The sequence below is a fragment of the Amblyomma americanum genome, chromosome 4, assembly GCF_052857255.1.
Source record: "Amblyomma americanum isolate KBUSLIRL-KWMA chromosome 4, ASM5285725v1, whole genome shotgun sequence".
Lineage (NCBI taxonomy): Eukaryota > Metazoa > Arthropoda > Arachnida > Ixodida > Ixodidae > Amblyomma > Amblyomma americanum.
The window spans coordinates 53648368-53665890 of record NC_135500.1 but is presented as its reverse complement, the minus strand read 5'-3'; the positions used below and the strand labels follow the sequence as shown (position 1 = coordinate 53665890).

The 17523-nt window shown below is 45.5% G+C and overlaps 1 protein-coding gene and 1 pseudogene across 3 annotated transcripts in view; both read right to left on the bottom strand.

The window, feature by feature from the left end:
• Window positions 1-17523, bottom strand: part of LOC144127949 (uncharacterized) — a 53431-nt gene that overhangs the window by 16608 nt on the left and 19300 nt on the right. For 2 of the 3 annotated variants that reach the window (XM_077660967.1, XM_077660966.1), the window contains exon 2: window positions 11857-12019. In XM_077660967.1, coding sequence (XP_077517093.1) covers window positions 11857-12015 — 159 coding nt within the window. In that variant the 5' untranslated portion in view covers window positions 12016-12019. Of the gene's footprint in view, window positions 1-11856; window positions 12020-15328; window positions 15502-17523 lie in introns of all 3 variants that reach the window. The other variant, XM_077660968.1, reaches the window with a different exon arrangement.
• Window positions 7233-9002, bottom strand: LOC144127651 (uncharacterized; annotated as a pseudogene).

Genomic DNA, 17523 nt, shown 5'->3' with positions numbered 1-17523 from the left:
TCCGATGAACTGAAGTTGTCCTCCGAGTCGCTGCTGCTTTCATCTTCAAAAACATCGCTTGCAGATGCATCGGGATCGATGGAAGCGCGACGTTTGCGCAGAGCAGAAGCGCGCGATGTCGACGCCATCACGGACACAACGAGGGAGCGTCACCCAACTTCGAAGTGTCGTTTAAAACCCCCGCGCAGCGAAAACGTGAAACAAAAAACCGAAACTGAAAGAATAGTTCCTTTATTCCTCACTAGATGGCGCAGCATGCCCGTAAACGCTTCGAAAGCGCGTAAATACGAACTTGCAACCATCGATAGCGGGCTATCGATGGGCATAGGCGTGGGCAGGAAAGAGTTAATTGGATAAAAGGTCTTTCTGAAATTAAAAAACAATCTAATCTTCAATAGTTCTTTGTCAAAATTAATTAACCAGTTTTCTTTAGCATTAAAGGGTCGCTAAAAGGGATGTATATACTTCAGTGTGGCACTGTCCAAAAAAGCTGGGTCGAATACAAGCAGAAGCAGCTTTATATCGATGGAAACAAAATGCAAAACAAGCCTGTGTGCTGTGCGATTGTCAGTGCACAAGTAGTCAAAGTTAATCAGGAGCACTCCACTACAGCATCTGCCATAGCTCATCAGATACAGTCGAGCCTGCTTATAACGAACTACGCGGTTTCCGTTCTTTATATCCCCAAGTTCGCAGCAATTGGACAACAGCTTTAAAGACAGTTGCTTGTCAAAACACTCAATTTTTCTTTGCGAAAAAGTCCGAGATGGACGTCTGTTTTTGCAGCGCAGACCCGATGAAGGAGGTTTCCAGTTTATTTAAAGCAGAAGCGTGCTCTTCGCCAAGGCCCTTGGCATAGACAAGTTGACTGAGGCTCTTAATGTAGCCCATTGCTACAGGCGCACGTATGGGTACTGGCTCTGAAGTTGCATCCTCATCCGGTTTCTCCGCATCACCCTCGTCCCGCACTTCAGAAGCGATGCCCTCATCCTTGCACGGTCCCGCAGTGTTGGCGTTGTCATCGACAGAAATAAAATCGTTCCAACCAATGTCATGACCCCCCATGTTGGAGTCGAAGACGTGCTGCCACAAATCGCCGTCGGGCTGGTCATCTTCCAAAGCATTAGGCTCGGTATCAGACACAGTGTCGACGAAGCCGGCCTTGCGGAAGCAGTTCCACTCGCCAGTGGCCGTCACCTCCGCCCAGGGCGCTTTAATCATCTCTACCGCTGAACAAAATGAAAATGGGCACGGTGTTCCTGTCCGTCATCCCGAATGACAACCAGGCCCCAGATTTGAACAAAGCCAACGAAATGTTTGCACCACAACAAGAGTGACAAGAGTGCACGATGGGGTAGACACGCAACGCATACAGGCGGCAATCAAGCTAAAGATACAGACACACAGAGCCAGCGGAGCAACCAATGAGGTGTGTCTGTGAGTGTCAGTGCAGCCACCTCTTGGCGCCCATGGAAGGCCTGCTTCACGGAGTGTGGCCTCCGCGATCGGCACTGGCGGCAGCGTGGTTGATTGCGGAGGGCACACACGGATTTGCAAGAGAGAGAGGAAAGGGAAGCGGAGTTGTGAGGAGGGGTGGGAGGGCGATCTTGGAAGGCGCGTCGGCAGGAAAAGGGTAGCTCGCTTGAGAGCGGCACGAAACGGGGCACGACGCCATCCATTCGCAGTAACCGACCAGCGGGGCTTAATGACGTTCCTTATACGTGTGATTCTGTGTCAGTGAAACAATGTATATTGTGATGATTGCACAGGTCTCGTTCGTTATAAGCGAAAGTTCGTTTTAAGTGGGGCCGTGATATGTGGGCTCGACTGTACGTTCTCATTATCATTTCCGTTACCCTCAATGTGTCAGTACTAAACGATCCCAACTTGTACGCACGCAAGTAATGAATCACGTTAGCCCGGTATAGAGGTCAACATCTCATCTTCCACCACACAACTCAAATCAGTAGGGGTTTGCGAATACCGAATAGTACCTCTCGAATCTAATATCAAATCAAATGAAGAAAAGACCCAAATATCGAACCGAATAGTAACAACTTTATTCAAACATGTGTTGAAGTGCTTATAATATATAAGTTCTCTGCAAAAAAAAGCAGCTGCTGCACGTGATCCGGCAACAGCTTTTCTCGACTGGACTGACAATGCTGCCAGCTGTAGAAAGTTTTTCACTTGGAACTTGCTTTGCTGGTATATAGCTAGGTATTTCATGGCCATTCTGTACAGACCGGGAATGTTCTGCTTGCCTGTTTTCCTCCAGTACACAAAAGGGTCTCCATCCCCGCTGCAAACTGGCTCTCGAAGGTACCGCTGAAATTCATCAATGTTACCTGGTTCACGGTTGTGTCTCTTCCCAAATGACATTGCAGGTTTGTCGATATTGTCCCATATGCTGGCACTACGCTGCTTTTGTGCTGTAGATGTTGAGGGCTCAGCACAGTCACTGGGTGGTGGGGTTGACGAGCTCTGCAGCTCACTCCATGCAAGTTCCAGAAGCTTTGTTTCTTGTAAAGCTTCAGCGCAGAAGTTTTTGAATCGTGGGTCATATGCCGTTGCCATGATGTACTCTTTTTGCTCATTGTGGTCAGGAAATCTTGCCTTCACACTTTTTTGTGAATTTTTTGCGAACACTGATGTGTCACATCCACTGCAGCACAGTCCTTCAGCATCATGTGCGTTCCGTAAAGGAATGGTATCACTGAAGACAGGTTGCATACTTCTGCCCATTCAGGTTTTTTGTTGCTGATGCAATTGGCTGAAAGGCTTTGACCAGTCCAGCCACCGTTTTCCATTCCTGTGGTGTCAAGTTGGATACCACTGTCTCAGACGCAACGAGTTCACGGCAAACTTCCTCTTTTAAGCTGAAGGAGACGTGACAGCATGTCATGCTCGCTATTCCGCCTGGTGTCTACATTATGGATGAGCTCCAGGAGGGGTAGCTCTATCCGCTGCTGGCAGCCCTTTAGTCTTGCTGCACTCGGGCACTGTGCTTCTACTGGCCCACTATTGCACGGCATTTCTTAAGAATGGCGGGCACTCCCGCGGTTTCATCCTTGGCATCCTTGATGGCCAATTGCAATGTATGGCCCAAGCACTGCATAGGGGCACACTGAAAGTCCCGAAGAGCTGTGGGGAAATTTCGAGCATTGTCAGTCACAACAAAAATAGTTACCTCTTGCAGTGGCAGATCCCATTCACTCGTAATTGCTTCCAGGTGTGCTAACATGTTGCATGCAGTGTGACTGTCAATCACGTGCTGGTTGCCCAACGTGAATGCCAGGATTTCGAAGTTAGAGGTGAAGTAATGACACGTGAGACTAATGTAGATCTGGTTTGACCTCGACATCCACATGTCACTGGTGAACGAAAAAGACTACACCTTCCTACAGGTCAGCGTGAATTCAACGCTTGGCAGCTATTACAGTGAACCTGTACAGGTCGGGGATGACTGTTCTTGAAAAAGTCGTCCGAGAGGGGACCTTGTACAGTGGCTCCACGTCATGCATTAACTCCTTGAACCCTCGGCTTTCAACGAAGTCGTATGGCTGCAGGTCGAGTGCCAGCATCCACACAATCCGCGTCGCGATTTCTTGCCTTTCATGCTGCGACAACTCCTTGGCCGTGTCAAACTTACATTTGATAGAAGGCTGCGATGCGCTGCCGAAACTTGTTCGCTTCCCGCTTTCCACCAAAAACGCGCTGTGCAAAGCGTAATGTTTGTTCCTTAGGTGGTTCGCCAGAGGTGTCGTTGTGCCCGATGGTGTCCGAAGTTTGGCGTTGCAACTCTTGCATGCCGCTTCCTGCAGATTATCCTTGCTGAAATGTTTCCAGATCATTCTTTTTGTGCGATCAGCCATGTTGTTGAAACAGGCACTGCACACAAACCGATACAATCCTTTCGTGCCTTTTGTCCGCTGACCTGAACCAAACAGCGCGGAGACGCAGAAAACAGAACTATAGAGACATGAAACTATGAAGCGCAGACAGCGTGGCAGCATGGGCACGTGTACAACTAGGAGTAGGAAACTTGCACCCGACAGGTGATGGTGCGTACATTCATCATTCTTTTTATTAAGTTCAGTGTTGTTGTTTTCTAGATGCCGCATGCTTCTGTCTCTTCTGAAAACAAAAACATTTCAACATAATTGTCTGCCTTATAAATGAATGAATCCTTATTGGAGTAGGATGGCCCATGACCTAAATGATGAATAATAGTAGACGCTGCTCTTTTCGTGTTCGCTAATAGGCCGGCGTACCGGTGTTCACCACAAAATTTCACAGGAAGATCAGTTCCATGCGTGTCGACTGCGGGATAGATAGTCTTTAAAGGTGCACACCTACCGTGGCTTGTGTTGTGCTGTGGTTGCTGTCGCTCGTGGCCTGTCGCGCTAGCCATGTACCAGCCGCGTGAAGTGGTGGTTTTTTTTTTTAGGCTGTTCATGATTCGGTTTAGTCACGAGTGCAATTTGGTTTGTGCTATTGAGAATTTATTTCCACCTGATGTGCGGCCGCTGTAAATTAAAATGTGAGTCGCACGATCAGAAAACCACAGACTGCAATGGAGGATTTGGAGGAGGAGGAATGACAGATCTCGCATTGTGCGGTCACCCGAATACCGAATATGCAGTTACCCGAATTATAGGTATTCTATAAGCGAATTGAATAATTCGAAAACTTTCTATTCGATTGGTATTCGAGTATTCGCACACCCGCACAAATCAGCACTGCTGGTTGCTGTGTCCTCCAGGTTGATTACAACAGCAGGACCTTGGTCAACAATATTGTCGATGATGTGGCCCAGGTTTCCCATTGCATGTTCCTGTATGAGAGCATGCTCCACATAGCTCTTCCACTTGTTATCAGTTACTTGCATGATGCCTTGCCAATCTACAGGCTCCACCTCTTGGAGCTTAAATGTCTCACTTGCATTTGCCAAGATACCCTTGATGTTGCTCCAGATAAGCTTTATAGGGTTCAGTTGGCAATGGCAGTGTGGCAGGTGCACAACGAGGTGATAGCAGCTGCAGCAATGCAGTCCACATGGGAGCGGTCCCCGCATGCGTTTACGCTGTCGATAAGCTTCATGAGCTCCACCTTCACCACGTCGCTGCTCCATGCTACACCTTTTCTGGATAGCCAAGCTTGTATGCCCTTTTTGAGACTGCTCATGCATAGCACTTCATTCTGCTTGACAGGATGATATGGTATGATATGATATGATACGGTTGGTAGCATGTCATGGTCTTTGAAACGCTGCACTGCCTTGGCGACAGTTGGCACTCCGCTCCCTGAAAGAAGTTGTGCACCACCCTTCGCAACATGCTCAAGTCAAAATCGTCCAGCTTCTTCGTCCACTCGCGGCCTTTTCCACAAGAACGCTTCTTTCTGCCCGCCTTCTCTGTCTGCGCTGTCCACTGGTAGAGCATTCGCTCCTCACTCACCTGGGCGAATTGTGCAATCCTCTCGATGATCGAGTTCAAACTTCAACTGCCCCCACACTTGACGCCGAAGTGCATCAATAATGTTTAAAGCTAACTGCTTTTCCAGATTGGGAAAACTGCTGCACATTCGATGGATGGCACAAAGGGGACACGGGTGACATAACCAACTCGGGCAACGCGACGTTGCCAAAAGAGAGTGCATCAGGACTTTGCAATAGGCCTCCGCAGAGCTGTACCCATGCAGCACTTGTCTATGAATTTCAGTACAAACTATGTTTTTAAAATACCAGTTTTGACAGTATGAAAAATACCCCTAGACTGCCCAAATATTTGAGGGACTATTTGCTGTGCCCTGCAGCCCTGATTGGATAAGAGAACTATACTTTTGACAGTGCTGCAAACAGCATGTGAGATGGAGTATAAGCCATTTTACTGAAGGCAAACTGGGAAGGAGGGAAATACTATCTACCCCCCTGGTGTCTCAAGTGGGCTGTATAGTCATGGGCTTTATGCATTGCAGAGCAACATTTTTCGCAAGACTTTTTCCGTTTTAAAGATTTGTATCCCTTTATTAATGCTGTTCACGGTTGCAGAGTGATCGGAACAACACTGTGTGATCATGGGCTACACAAGTAATCCAAGAAATAGGAAGCAAATCGCCGACAGCGCATTCTGGAAGCATGCAAAGACAGTCTCAGTGCAGTTGCAACATGTTTCTGCTATGCCGCTTTCCCACCGACCTAGAATTAAATTGTCAGTACACTTCTTATGAAGACATGAAAGCCTTCGCACCAATTACAAACTCTCGGATATGTTCAATCCATTTCGTGGATGGTAGGCACACGGAAGGAAGTCCGGTACAGATGGTGAGCTTGGGATAAAAGTGGAGGACATGTGCTTTTTCTGCTTTTATCACGTCGCGCATTGTTTAACAAATTGTTTTGGTCACCATGAAATTGCTGAGACCATGTCATAATAGCGAGTGTAAAATTATCTCCGGTTTGCATTATACTCTTTCTACTCTTCATACTCTTCCTATGCATTATACTCTTCCTACTGTACATGAACGACATCGTTAATGTCATATCTCCCAGTGTGAAAATTAGGCTTTTTGCCAATGATTGTGTCCTGTATAACGAAATAACCTGTCCACATAACCAGACTGTCCTTGAAACAGACTTACACAGGATATTGAATTGGTGCAATGAATGGGGGATGCTTCTCAACGCTGAAAAATCAGTATGCCTTTATGGCACTCGTAAAAAAAACCCACTTATTTTTTCTAGTACATTAGGTTCTTCTCCACTACGCGAAGCTATCAACTACAAATATTTGGGTGTTACCTTGACACCAACATTGTCGTGGAACACAAATTTTAATAATATTTATTCTTCTGCTTTCTGCAAACTGTGCTTCTTGAGGCAAATACTAAAAAACGCCCCTACTAATTTGAAATCACTCTGTTACTTTTCATTTGTTCGACCAAAGCTCGAGTATGTATGTATTTCATGGAATCTGTACACTAAGTCAAATATCAGTCACCTTGCAGGGTTCGTACAGGCTTTGAGGGCACAAATTCAAGGGTTTTTAAGGACTTTCAAGGCCCCCAAAAGTTTTTACAAGGACTCATTTCGATACTCAATTTAGTACCCTTTATAGTAAAACAACAACTTTTTTAAAACACGCTGTAACAAATTTATTGAACACTAAAAAAAGACGCACTTACAAACTAGACTAGTTTAATACTAAACTAAGACAGGGCGCAACAAGTATTCATGAAAGCTCCTGAAGCTTTGTGATTATTTCTTGCTTGATGTTCAGAAGTTCTTCAGTCTTGCTTTTTGCCGTTTTCCTAAGGCAATTTGACTTCACAATGTGCACGACGTCGCCCGTCTCTTCTGCTTTCTCAGCCAAGTTGTCTGCTGAAGCTGTCAGATCAGCAACGGTTGCTTCAAGTCTTACTTTCTTTCGCTTTAAGGTATCAATTTCTTCCTCAACAAGACGCCTCTTTGACTCCTTTGCTTCTTCAAGTTGCTCCTTCTTCTGCGCCTCCAGATATGCCTGATAACGATGCCTTGCAGCTGAAACGGAGGTCCTCAACTCCTTTGTTAAAGGAATGTTAAGGATGCCACCTGCCTTGTCAACGGCGTCACATATAACGCGTTGTGAGATATACGACAGACTTTTCAGGTTTTCCACACAGACCTGCCGGTTGACACTAAACCCTCTTTCCACAGTTGCCTAGCCATGGCTGAGCACAAGCAAAAGTTGGACTACTGTCCAGAGCTCAGCGTAGGATGAATTGAACTTTAGGAGTTCTAAGAAAAAAATGTTTAGCCTGTCAGAGCTCTTTTCAAACAATTGCAGCTTATGCTTCTCCATCTGCAGCATTTCGGCGTACTCAGAGAGAACAGAGTCCCGTTGGTGATTGCTCAACCTTTTTGCAGCGATGAGGGCATTCAAAACATTCTTGAGTCCTGCTAGGCACTGGTCTGGCTTGGTGCACATTTGACGGGGATCCTGTGAGGAAAGGCCTCTGACCAAAGGGAATCTTAAAGGACTCTTCTCAAGAACCTTTTTACACACACTAACATGGAACTGCTTGCATTCTATTTTAAAAGCAAACGCATCTTTTGCACTGACCTTGGAATTCTTCAAAATTTGTTCAGCTGCATAACCAATGTCCACTTTCTCAAGTGCTGTGTGATTGTTCACGTCTTCAATGTTGATTTTCAACAGGCCTGTAGTCCCAACTGATGCAGAGAGAACTGAACACTTCACAAACTTTGTGAGAAGCTTCCTGACAACTGTTTCGAGGTCCCTTGCCAGAAAAAACACAAGTGGTTGGTCTGCCTGATAGTCCGTCAGGAAAGGTTTCAGAATCAGTGCAATCCCAAGGGCAAAGTTAAGTTTTGCGGGGACTAGTGGGTCACTGAAGAAATCCCAAGGGCAAAGTTAAGTTTTGCAAGGACTAGTGGGTCACTGGAGAAACTGAGCAAGTTTTGAAAGGAGGCACATTTCGGCTGGTTCACTTCTTTCTTTCTTGCAGACTCAATGTAAATTCTCACACCAGGCCACAGCGAAAGGGCTCGTTCAATTACCGGAATGTTTTCAACCCAGCGATGGGCGACGTACTTAAGAGGAAATGTAGCCTGACCAGTCACAGCTACGAAGTCTTCTCGCCTCGCCAGGGAATCTTCAAACAATGCACTTAGACTAGACAACAGAATGTCCACTCCCACTTGCTGGCAGTTACACTCGCCTGTAGGCGTTGTGCACAACGTGCAGACCGCAAGTGCCTAAATCTAGGCATTGTACTTGATAGTTTTTTTGCAGGTGCTCCTGAAAGCTTCTGAAAAATTTCAAGTTGACATTCGGTCCGTCCATGGACACTTGTAGGATCTTAACAAGCGGTAATGGCTCCAGTGCCTTCAACAATTTATCCTCGATGTCATCTGCAGTCGCGTGGCCCATAAAAACAGATGTGAAGTACCTTGTAGTTATTTTCTGAGATGCATCCCAGTACCTGACGTGTATATCCATCTGGTTCTGATGGAGGTAATCATTTGCGGATTCATCAAACAGAACGACGTAATAGTCGCACTTATCTATTGCCCGATGAATGGGTGATAGAACGAATGGTCCAAGACCATGACACGCCAGGTACGCGCACTTTTTCTCTCCACATGTGAAGACCTTCGCCACTTCGCTATCGGGAAACATTCTCTTGAACAGATCGCTTGTGTGGGCGAATGAGCTGTACGAGTAATGACACGTGACAACTTTCAAAGCCCACAATATTTCTGCTTCTGTCACTAAATCGTGAGCCTTGCTTGCGGCATTCAAATTCGAGGACTGCGTTTCGACCACACGAACGGATTCGCCACACTCGCGCGATGTCACGTAGTTCAACATGGAGCTACCTGCTGCGTTCTTCATGCTCGCGCTGTGTTTCGAACTTCTCTTGTGGCTCTTCAGCGCAGACTCTCCCATTGATGAGATGTCACTTTTCCGCACTGTCTGCATCTAGCATAATGCGAACTCGTGGTGTCCAGCGCAATCCAGTCTTAGTACTCGTCATGGCTAAGCCACGATCGCTGGAAATTGCATTTCCCGGGCATTGTGCGCACACACAATTACGCCCATGTCCAGCGCATGCCGCAATACAAGTGCTCTGAATAAGCCAACGGGAGGCGATTAACAAGCAGTATGAGGACGGCAACTATAAAAAGTGCGCGACCGCAGCGAACAAAAAAACACAACCCGACAACATGGAGGACGAACGCCCGAACCGGACTGGATTTTCTTGGCTTGGATCGGGAGGCTACCTTCGCTTTCAAGGTGGCCAGCTGATCAACGGGCAATCGCTGAACGGCGCCAATGACTATCATCACAGAATTCAAGGGTTTTTCAAGAACCACTAAATATTTCAAGGTTTTCAAGGCCTTGAAAATCACATTTTCAAATTCAAGGGTTTTCAAGGTTTTCAAGGACCCGTGCGAACCCTGCCTTGAAAGAATACAAAGAAAGGCAGTTAGGTTTATATTTAATAAATTCGCACGGCTTCACTCTCCCTCTAAAATTATGGTAGATAATTGTATACCCACTCTTGAATCACTTTGAAAGCAGTTAAGACTTGAATTCCTTTCCCTCCTTCTTAACAACAAACTTCAAGTGAATAAATCACCTTATATAAAGCCTGCATTAACGCGCCTCACAAGACATCACCATCCTGACTCACTCACACCCTATTATGCTCGAACTGATACGTTTAAATTTTCCTTTTTTCCTCGGACAGTATCGAACTGGAACCATAATTTGCTGACTGCAGTGTGAATAAAAATTGTATAAATGTGTACTTGTTTGTTCCTGTTTTGTTCATTATTATCTGTATATATACTAATGCCACTCTGCTTGGACCCAAGGGTCTGCAGCATGTAATAAATAAAATAAATAAATAAATAAATAATAAATATGACCTGCTGATCAGTCGTATTATTGCGGTGCCACATCAAGACTGTAATGCATTGCTGGTAGGCCCTCAACCGTGAACTTTGTAGGTTGATGGGCAGTGCAAATTGCTGGCCGCTACCTGACATTGTCTATCAAATTCGATGACTTCCATCGAATGTGTGTATGATGAGCTATTTGGAAAAAAGTAATTAAAGAGGGTCATGCAGTGATAATAGCAATAACTTGCTAGACAAGACAACATCTCTGTCCTAGTGATCATCATGAAGAGCAAAACCGCAAAACAGGACGGGACTGAGGCGGGCGACAACACAGGGCTGCCTCAGTCCCGTCCTGTTTTGTGGTTTTGCTCTTCATGATGTCATACCAACTGGCCTATACCAAAGTCCTTCTAGTGATCATTCCCACAGTACACTCAAATGTTCGTAACCTTACTTTGATGCCCAATCCCACTGCTCATTTCTTATCAGTGTCCATTAAATGAGAGGCTTCCTGCAGCTACCGCTCAGAATGATCACCAACTTCGATCAGGACAACATGCGAAAATGCCCATCAACGCACATTCAATACCACTTGAGATGGAAGAGGCAAATCAGCAGACCAATGCCATGACATAGCCCAGGAGGTAAAAAGCACTGCATTTGATTTCACAGCCACCAGGACAAGACGGCGAACCTCAAGAACAACAGTAAATGACACGCATGCAATTTGACCTACTTAACTTCGAATTCCTTCGTGCGACGTGACAGTAACTCACTATTAAGTCATGATGGGTACCATCGGGAGATATGTGCATGAAACAGGCCGCACTGTGTGATGATCAGCGCACGATGCAGCTGAAATGCGGTGAGCCGCAGTAAGCCTGCAACTCGTAATCAGTAGCTGCGCATGCGCTTCAATCGTCGCTTGCGTGCACAGTTGCAATTCATAACTTGAAATATGGGCTCCACAAAAGATAAAACATATGCACCTTGGTAGTAAGCGGAGCGCGGCCCTTTGGCATCACCCTGGCCACTGCTGCTGCTTACAGCCGCTTCCGCCATGCAGCACTGACCATCTCTTACTTGGATTATGTAGTTTGTTGCCTCATTTAAACAAAACCAGCCGTATTCTCAATTAAGAAGCACTGCAAAACACCAAGCAGCTCGGCAGCGTTCACAAGCACCGCACAGTAGCCGCTGCATCACCTCTGTACACACAGCTCAAGATGGCACCGCTGCTGGCTTTTAGGCTTGGCTCATACGGGGCACCACCAGCAAAGTAAGATGGTGGTGACAAGGCATCAGAACTTATAATGTCTCGCCATTCATTTCCGAACAGATTTCAGAACATGGGGACAAGGTAATGAACCGATCCTCAATATCCACAAAGCCAAAAATGCCAGCCCCCGTGCAGTAATACATAGCAATAGTTTGGAATGCCTTACAACAGTGCAGTTCAGTGGCAGCCTGAAGCGGGTGTTGGTGGATGGCGAACGGAGTGAATGCAGTTGCCTGGCCAGCAGATTGGCTGCGGGCAGCTGTTGATCAACATTGGCCAAGTAGGCTGCATATTCCGTGACGGATTTCCATTTGGTGCCAGCCATTTTGCTGCGTCAACAATCCATTCAAGTAAATTAAAATCAGGATTTATCTGGACACATTCAAAAACAGCATTAATGAGCATCAAAGCTTTGAAAAGCAGAACTGCAAAACTATGTACAATGCTTTAGAGAAACTGCAAACACAACACTGGTCAGGTTCAGACAGCAGACTAAAAATGCCACACATACAAGACAATGCAGAACCTAGAAAAAACTGCAGTAATGCAGCTTGGAGAAATTCAACTAACGAGAAAATTACAACAGGTTGCCCAAGAGATTCAAGATATTGTGATGAACATGAGAGCGCAGGATCAAATTCCAGACACTGTGGTCACACTTCATCATTATCATCAGCCTGATTACGCCCACTGCAGGGTAAAGGCCGTTCCCATGTCTCTCCAATTAACCCTGTCCTTTGCCTGCTGTGCCCAGCCTATGCCCACAAACAACTTAATTACATACATCCACCCACCTAACTTTCTACCGCCCCTGCTGCACTTGCCTTCTCTTGGAATCCACTCCACTACCTTTAAGGACCTGCGGTTATCTTGACTTCGCATTACATGCCCTGCCCAAGACAATTTCTTCCTCTTGATTTGACTAGGATGTCATTAACCCATGTTTGTTCCCTCACCCACTCTGCCCGGTTCTGGTCTCTTGAAGGAATATAGACACCTAACTTTTGGGTGTGTGTTTTCTTGTTTGTAATGATGCAGAAGTCGTTAATATACATGAATTGCCACATGGTATTCTGCTACGACTGCTAAATAATTTATAATCACATTTCTTTCTCGTGCTTGTTCGGTATCGGTTTCAACAGCCGAATGAGGACTGTGACGTCAGCATCTGCTTACAGGTCACGCGAGGAAAAAAAACTGCAATATAATCGGGACTCCCATATTTGTTGTCATTCCTGCTCTTGAGGAAGGCTGGCTTTTGCACTGCAGTAAATTAAAACAATGAAGCAGAGATTATATGGACGTTTTTAGATGCCTCATGTGACGGAAAAGCACTCTTTGACGTCACAGCCATCGGTCGGCTGCTAAACCGAAACCAAAACAGCATGACGGAAAAAATTCGATATAAATTTAGCTGTCGTAGGCGAATATCACGTAGCAATTCATGCATAGTAGTGTTTTCCGCACCACTGTAAGAAAAAAACATGCCGCCAAAGTTAGGTGTGTATACTCCTTTTTTGTTGCACCTGTCATTTTTCTTTCCATAGCTTGCTGCACTGTCCTCAACTCGAGCTGAATCCTTTTCGTTAGCCTCCATGTTTCTGCTCCGCAGGTGAGTACTGGTAATATACAGCTGTTGTATACTTTCCTCTTGAGGGATATTGATAAACTACTATTCATATTCTGAGAGAACCTGCTCATTCTTCTAGTTATGTCCCTCCCATGATCCGGGTCAGTGGTCACTACATGCCCTGAGTAGACATATTCCTTTACCACTTCCAGCACCTCACTACCAAATGTGAACTGCTGTTCCCTTGCTATACTGTGAACATTACTTTGGTTTTCTGCATGTTAATATTTACACCCACCGTTCTGCTCTGCCTGTCTAACTCATTGATCATGTTTTGCAATTCATCTACTGAGTGACTCAGCAAGGCAATGTCATGAGTGAATTGCAGATTATTTAGATGTCCTCCATTAACCCCTATATCCTAACTGTTCCCAATCAGGCCACGGAATACACCCTGTAAAAAGGCGGTGAATAGCTTTGGTGAGCTCGCGTCTCCCTGCCTGATGCCCTTCCTTATCTGAATTTTATAGCTTACTTTATGGAAAACTATGGTAGATATGCAGTTGCTATAGACATCTTCCAGTATTTTCACACAACGCTCTTCGATACCTTGATTCCGCAATGCCTGCATGGCTGCCGAGGTTTCCACTGAGGCAATTGCTTTCTCAAAATCAACAAAGGCTACACATACAGGTTGGTAACATTCTGTGCATTTCTCTATCCCTGACTGATAGTATGAATATGATCTATTGTGGAATGTCCTTTAAGAAAGCCTGCCTGATCATTTGGTTTATTGAAGTCTAGGGTTGCCCTGATTCTATTAGCGATTACCTTAGTAAACACCCTGTAGGCAACAGACAGACAGTACGCTGATCGGTCTCTAATTTTTTAAGTTCTTGGCATCTCCTTTCTTATGAATTTAGATAATGTTTGCGTTTTTCGAAGCTTCTGGTACAGTCGAGATCGTAAGGCATTGCGTATACAGGGTGGTTAGTTTTTCTAGCACAACTTCCCCTCCGTACTTCAATAGATCTGCTGCTACCTGATCCTCACCAGCTGCTTTTCCCCTTTTCAATGCTTCTATGACTTTATTTCCTCTTTTGTTACTGGCAGGATGACATATTGCTGTGCGCTACTGTCTCTCTCACTAACATTCTGATTACATTGGCTACTGTATAGATTTTTGCAGAGCTCTTCAGCTACTTCAACTATCTTATCCATATTGCTAATAACATTGCCCTTCTTGTCTCTTAATGTATACATCTTGTCACACTTGACTGGAGGCAAATGGAAAAGATGCCAGTGTACTGTACGACGTTCAAAAACCCCAAGTCGAAATTAATCCAAAGCCCTATACTATAGCAACTCATTCTCACTCACTCCTTCAAACCAGTGCATCATTCCTTTACTCAGAGCACAGGTCAACAACCCCCAAGGAAGTGAGACAGCTACTTTACCTTTCCATTCCCATTCATCACTGCCACCATCAACCTAACCAAGTCGACTGTAAGAAAAAGGCGTCTCCTAAATCAGCTCTTCATCTACGCAAGCTACTCCCAAAACTTATTTGCCCATCTGGTTTACTGCCAACAAATCCTATGCTTGCCTTCCCCTGAAATCCAGTCCATTACCTTTAATAATTTTAGCTTATCTTGCCATTTTAGTATATGCCGTTCGTGCCCATTTATTCCCATTGATTTCGACTAGGATGTCATTAAAGCTCATTTGTTCCCTGACCCACTTTGTCCTCCAGCCTGCCTCTTAACATTACACCTGTCATGTTCCTTTCCATAGATCAATGTGTTGTCCTTAACATAGGTTAACCATTTTTGTTAGCTGCCATGTTTTTTCCCCATAGATGAGTACAGGTAAGATGGATACGATCCTTCCTCATTAACCGAATAGCATTATTATTAGCTATGGCAACAATTTTCGGTGCCCTAATCCTTGTACGCAGAGGCCACCGGTGGGCCACCATTAAATCTTGGTGCTTGCAGCTTGACACCTGAGTGAGCCGCTGGTGAAGTCAGCTTATTTGGACTGCCAAGAGATGGAAATAGCGACTTGCCATGTGTGCTCTTAACAGGGTCGAAAAAAACTCCAGGCTATCGCATGGCAGCACCGTGTGAGTCGGTAGTCGTGGCCGTACAGCCTCAATACACAACGTGCCCTCCAGTGACCAACAATGCAGTATAGATCTTGAAGTGGTAGACACACGAAAATTTTCATAGTGTTGAATATCTAGAAAAATGTGCAACACATAAGTAAACATAAATCACCGCATGAAATTCATAGTATAACAGTGTGGAAGACGAGGACAAGCGAAAAATCAGACAACCTGAGCGCTGACTTTCAACTAAACTTTATTACACACTTGCATACAATTATACCTTTCCTGCAAAAGCCAAGTTTAAAAAAAATCAGCTGTGCTTCAACTACTGCTAAAACTAGTTAGAGAGCGAAAGCTGTCGTGTATCGGGCAGCTAGACGCGGCGTGGCGTCTAATGTTGAGTGCAGTCTGCACAGTGGATAGGCAATGCACCCACCCTGCCACCCCGGCAGGTGGCAGTTAAATTGATGGTTGATCGAGAGACGTCGGTCACCCAATGAACGCAGCGGCCTATTGCTGCAGTGCCTCCTGTCTACCATAACACGTTGTCAGCATCAATGCATGCAGCCCATATCTCTCTGTCACCATCTCCATATACATCAAAGCGAGATTAAGGCGTCAGCTGTCCCAGGAAGCCAGTTATGCGCCTTCCTTTCCTCAAAACCACTGGAGTCTGGACCATAGTGAACGCAGACCGTCTATGGTGTCAGTGCCACGTTTCTGCTGCAACATTGTGCCAACGCATGCAGTGCACATCTATCACTACAGCCAGGTAGGTTAAAGGGCAACTGAGGTGTCGGCTGTCTCAGGGAGCCTCGTATGCACCTTTCCTTTGCTTTCGAAGAAAATTGCAGTTTGCTTTTGAAAATTGGCTTTGAGGAAAGGAAATGGCACAGTAACTTCCTCACATATATCGGTGGACGCCCGAACTGCACCATGAGCACCGTTGGGCTGAAGGTCGTTCAAGGTCATTCTCCTGGCTAAGCGGCGAAAAGCGTAGTGAAGCTTTTCACTTCAAAGAGCCAAACTTATCAACACTGGTCGAGACCCACAACTCTGCAAAGGCACCCTCGAAAAATTTCATTTTGCAGTTAATTGATAACGACGATTTGCTAACACACAAAGCGAACCACCCAAGATATGGTAAGCCTCGACTATCTCACAGGCTTGACCGAACGGGAGAAGTACTTCCAGCAAATGTGACGTGGCTGAAAGTACCACTGCCCCACCGTTCGGTCAGGCCACTGCTTAGCTATCAGCCTGCCCATTAGAAGTTGGTTAAAGATGGTATTGCCATGTCTTGCATATGCAAAGCCTTGTGCAATTCGTGTCTACACCAAGCTACGGTGACTGTGGATGATCAGATTTGCCAGGCTTAGGGAAGCACGGTATCCCAACATAGTGATCGCAAGATTGTGCAAAAGAACGACTGGTAAGAGCAAGTCGGATCAGAGTCATGCTCTGAGGCAGAACGATGAGCAAGTCCGTAGAGAAGTAGCCGCAATCCTGTACGTACACGCTGTGTTGCTCAGAATGCGAAAAGTTGGCAGAAAATACAACGGTGACGTAGCTTTTTCTTCATGCCATAAACTGGCCAATATTTGCTCAGTAGTGCAGCGCAGGCAGCAGCCAGATGCAAGAAGTTTCTCTCTAAAGCATAGTTTTAAAATGCTAGATTGTGCCAAAGGTGTTGTCTACTGGATACCCCTTTCTTGCGGTGGCTACCACGTTGGAAAGACGTGACATTGTTTAAACATCTGCCTTATGGAACACAACAAATCTTTGGATAGCAGTACGGGATCTAATTTACCGATTCATTGTCCCCAGCGAGATCACACGTGCAACCCTTTGTTTCATGACACGCCTGTCACTTCCAAACATACCAATCAGATGGTAAGGGAGATAGTCTAGGCTTACCATATTGGTAAGGATGGTTCTTTGTGTGCCAGCATACTGTCATTCTAACTTGGCAACCGCCAAATGAAATTTTTGGAGGATGCTTTTGCAGAGTTGTAGGTCTTGATCTCTGTAGAGAAGTTTGGTTTTTTTAACTTAGTCCTTGCAGGAAAAATATAAATGTATGCAAGTGTGTAAAAAGTTTAGTTGAAAGTCAGTGCTCGTGTCATCTGGTTTTACGTTTGCCCTCGTCTTCT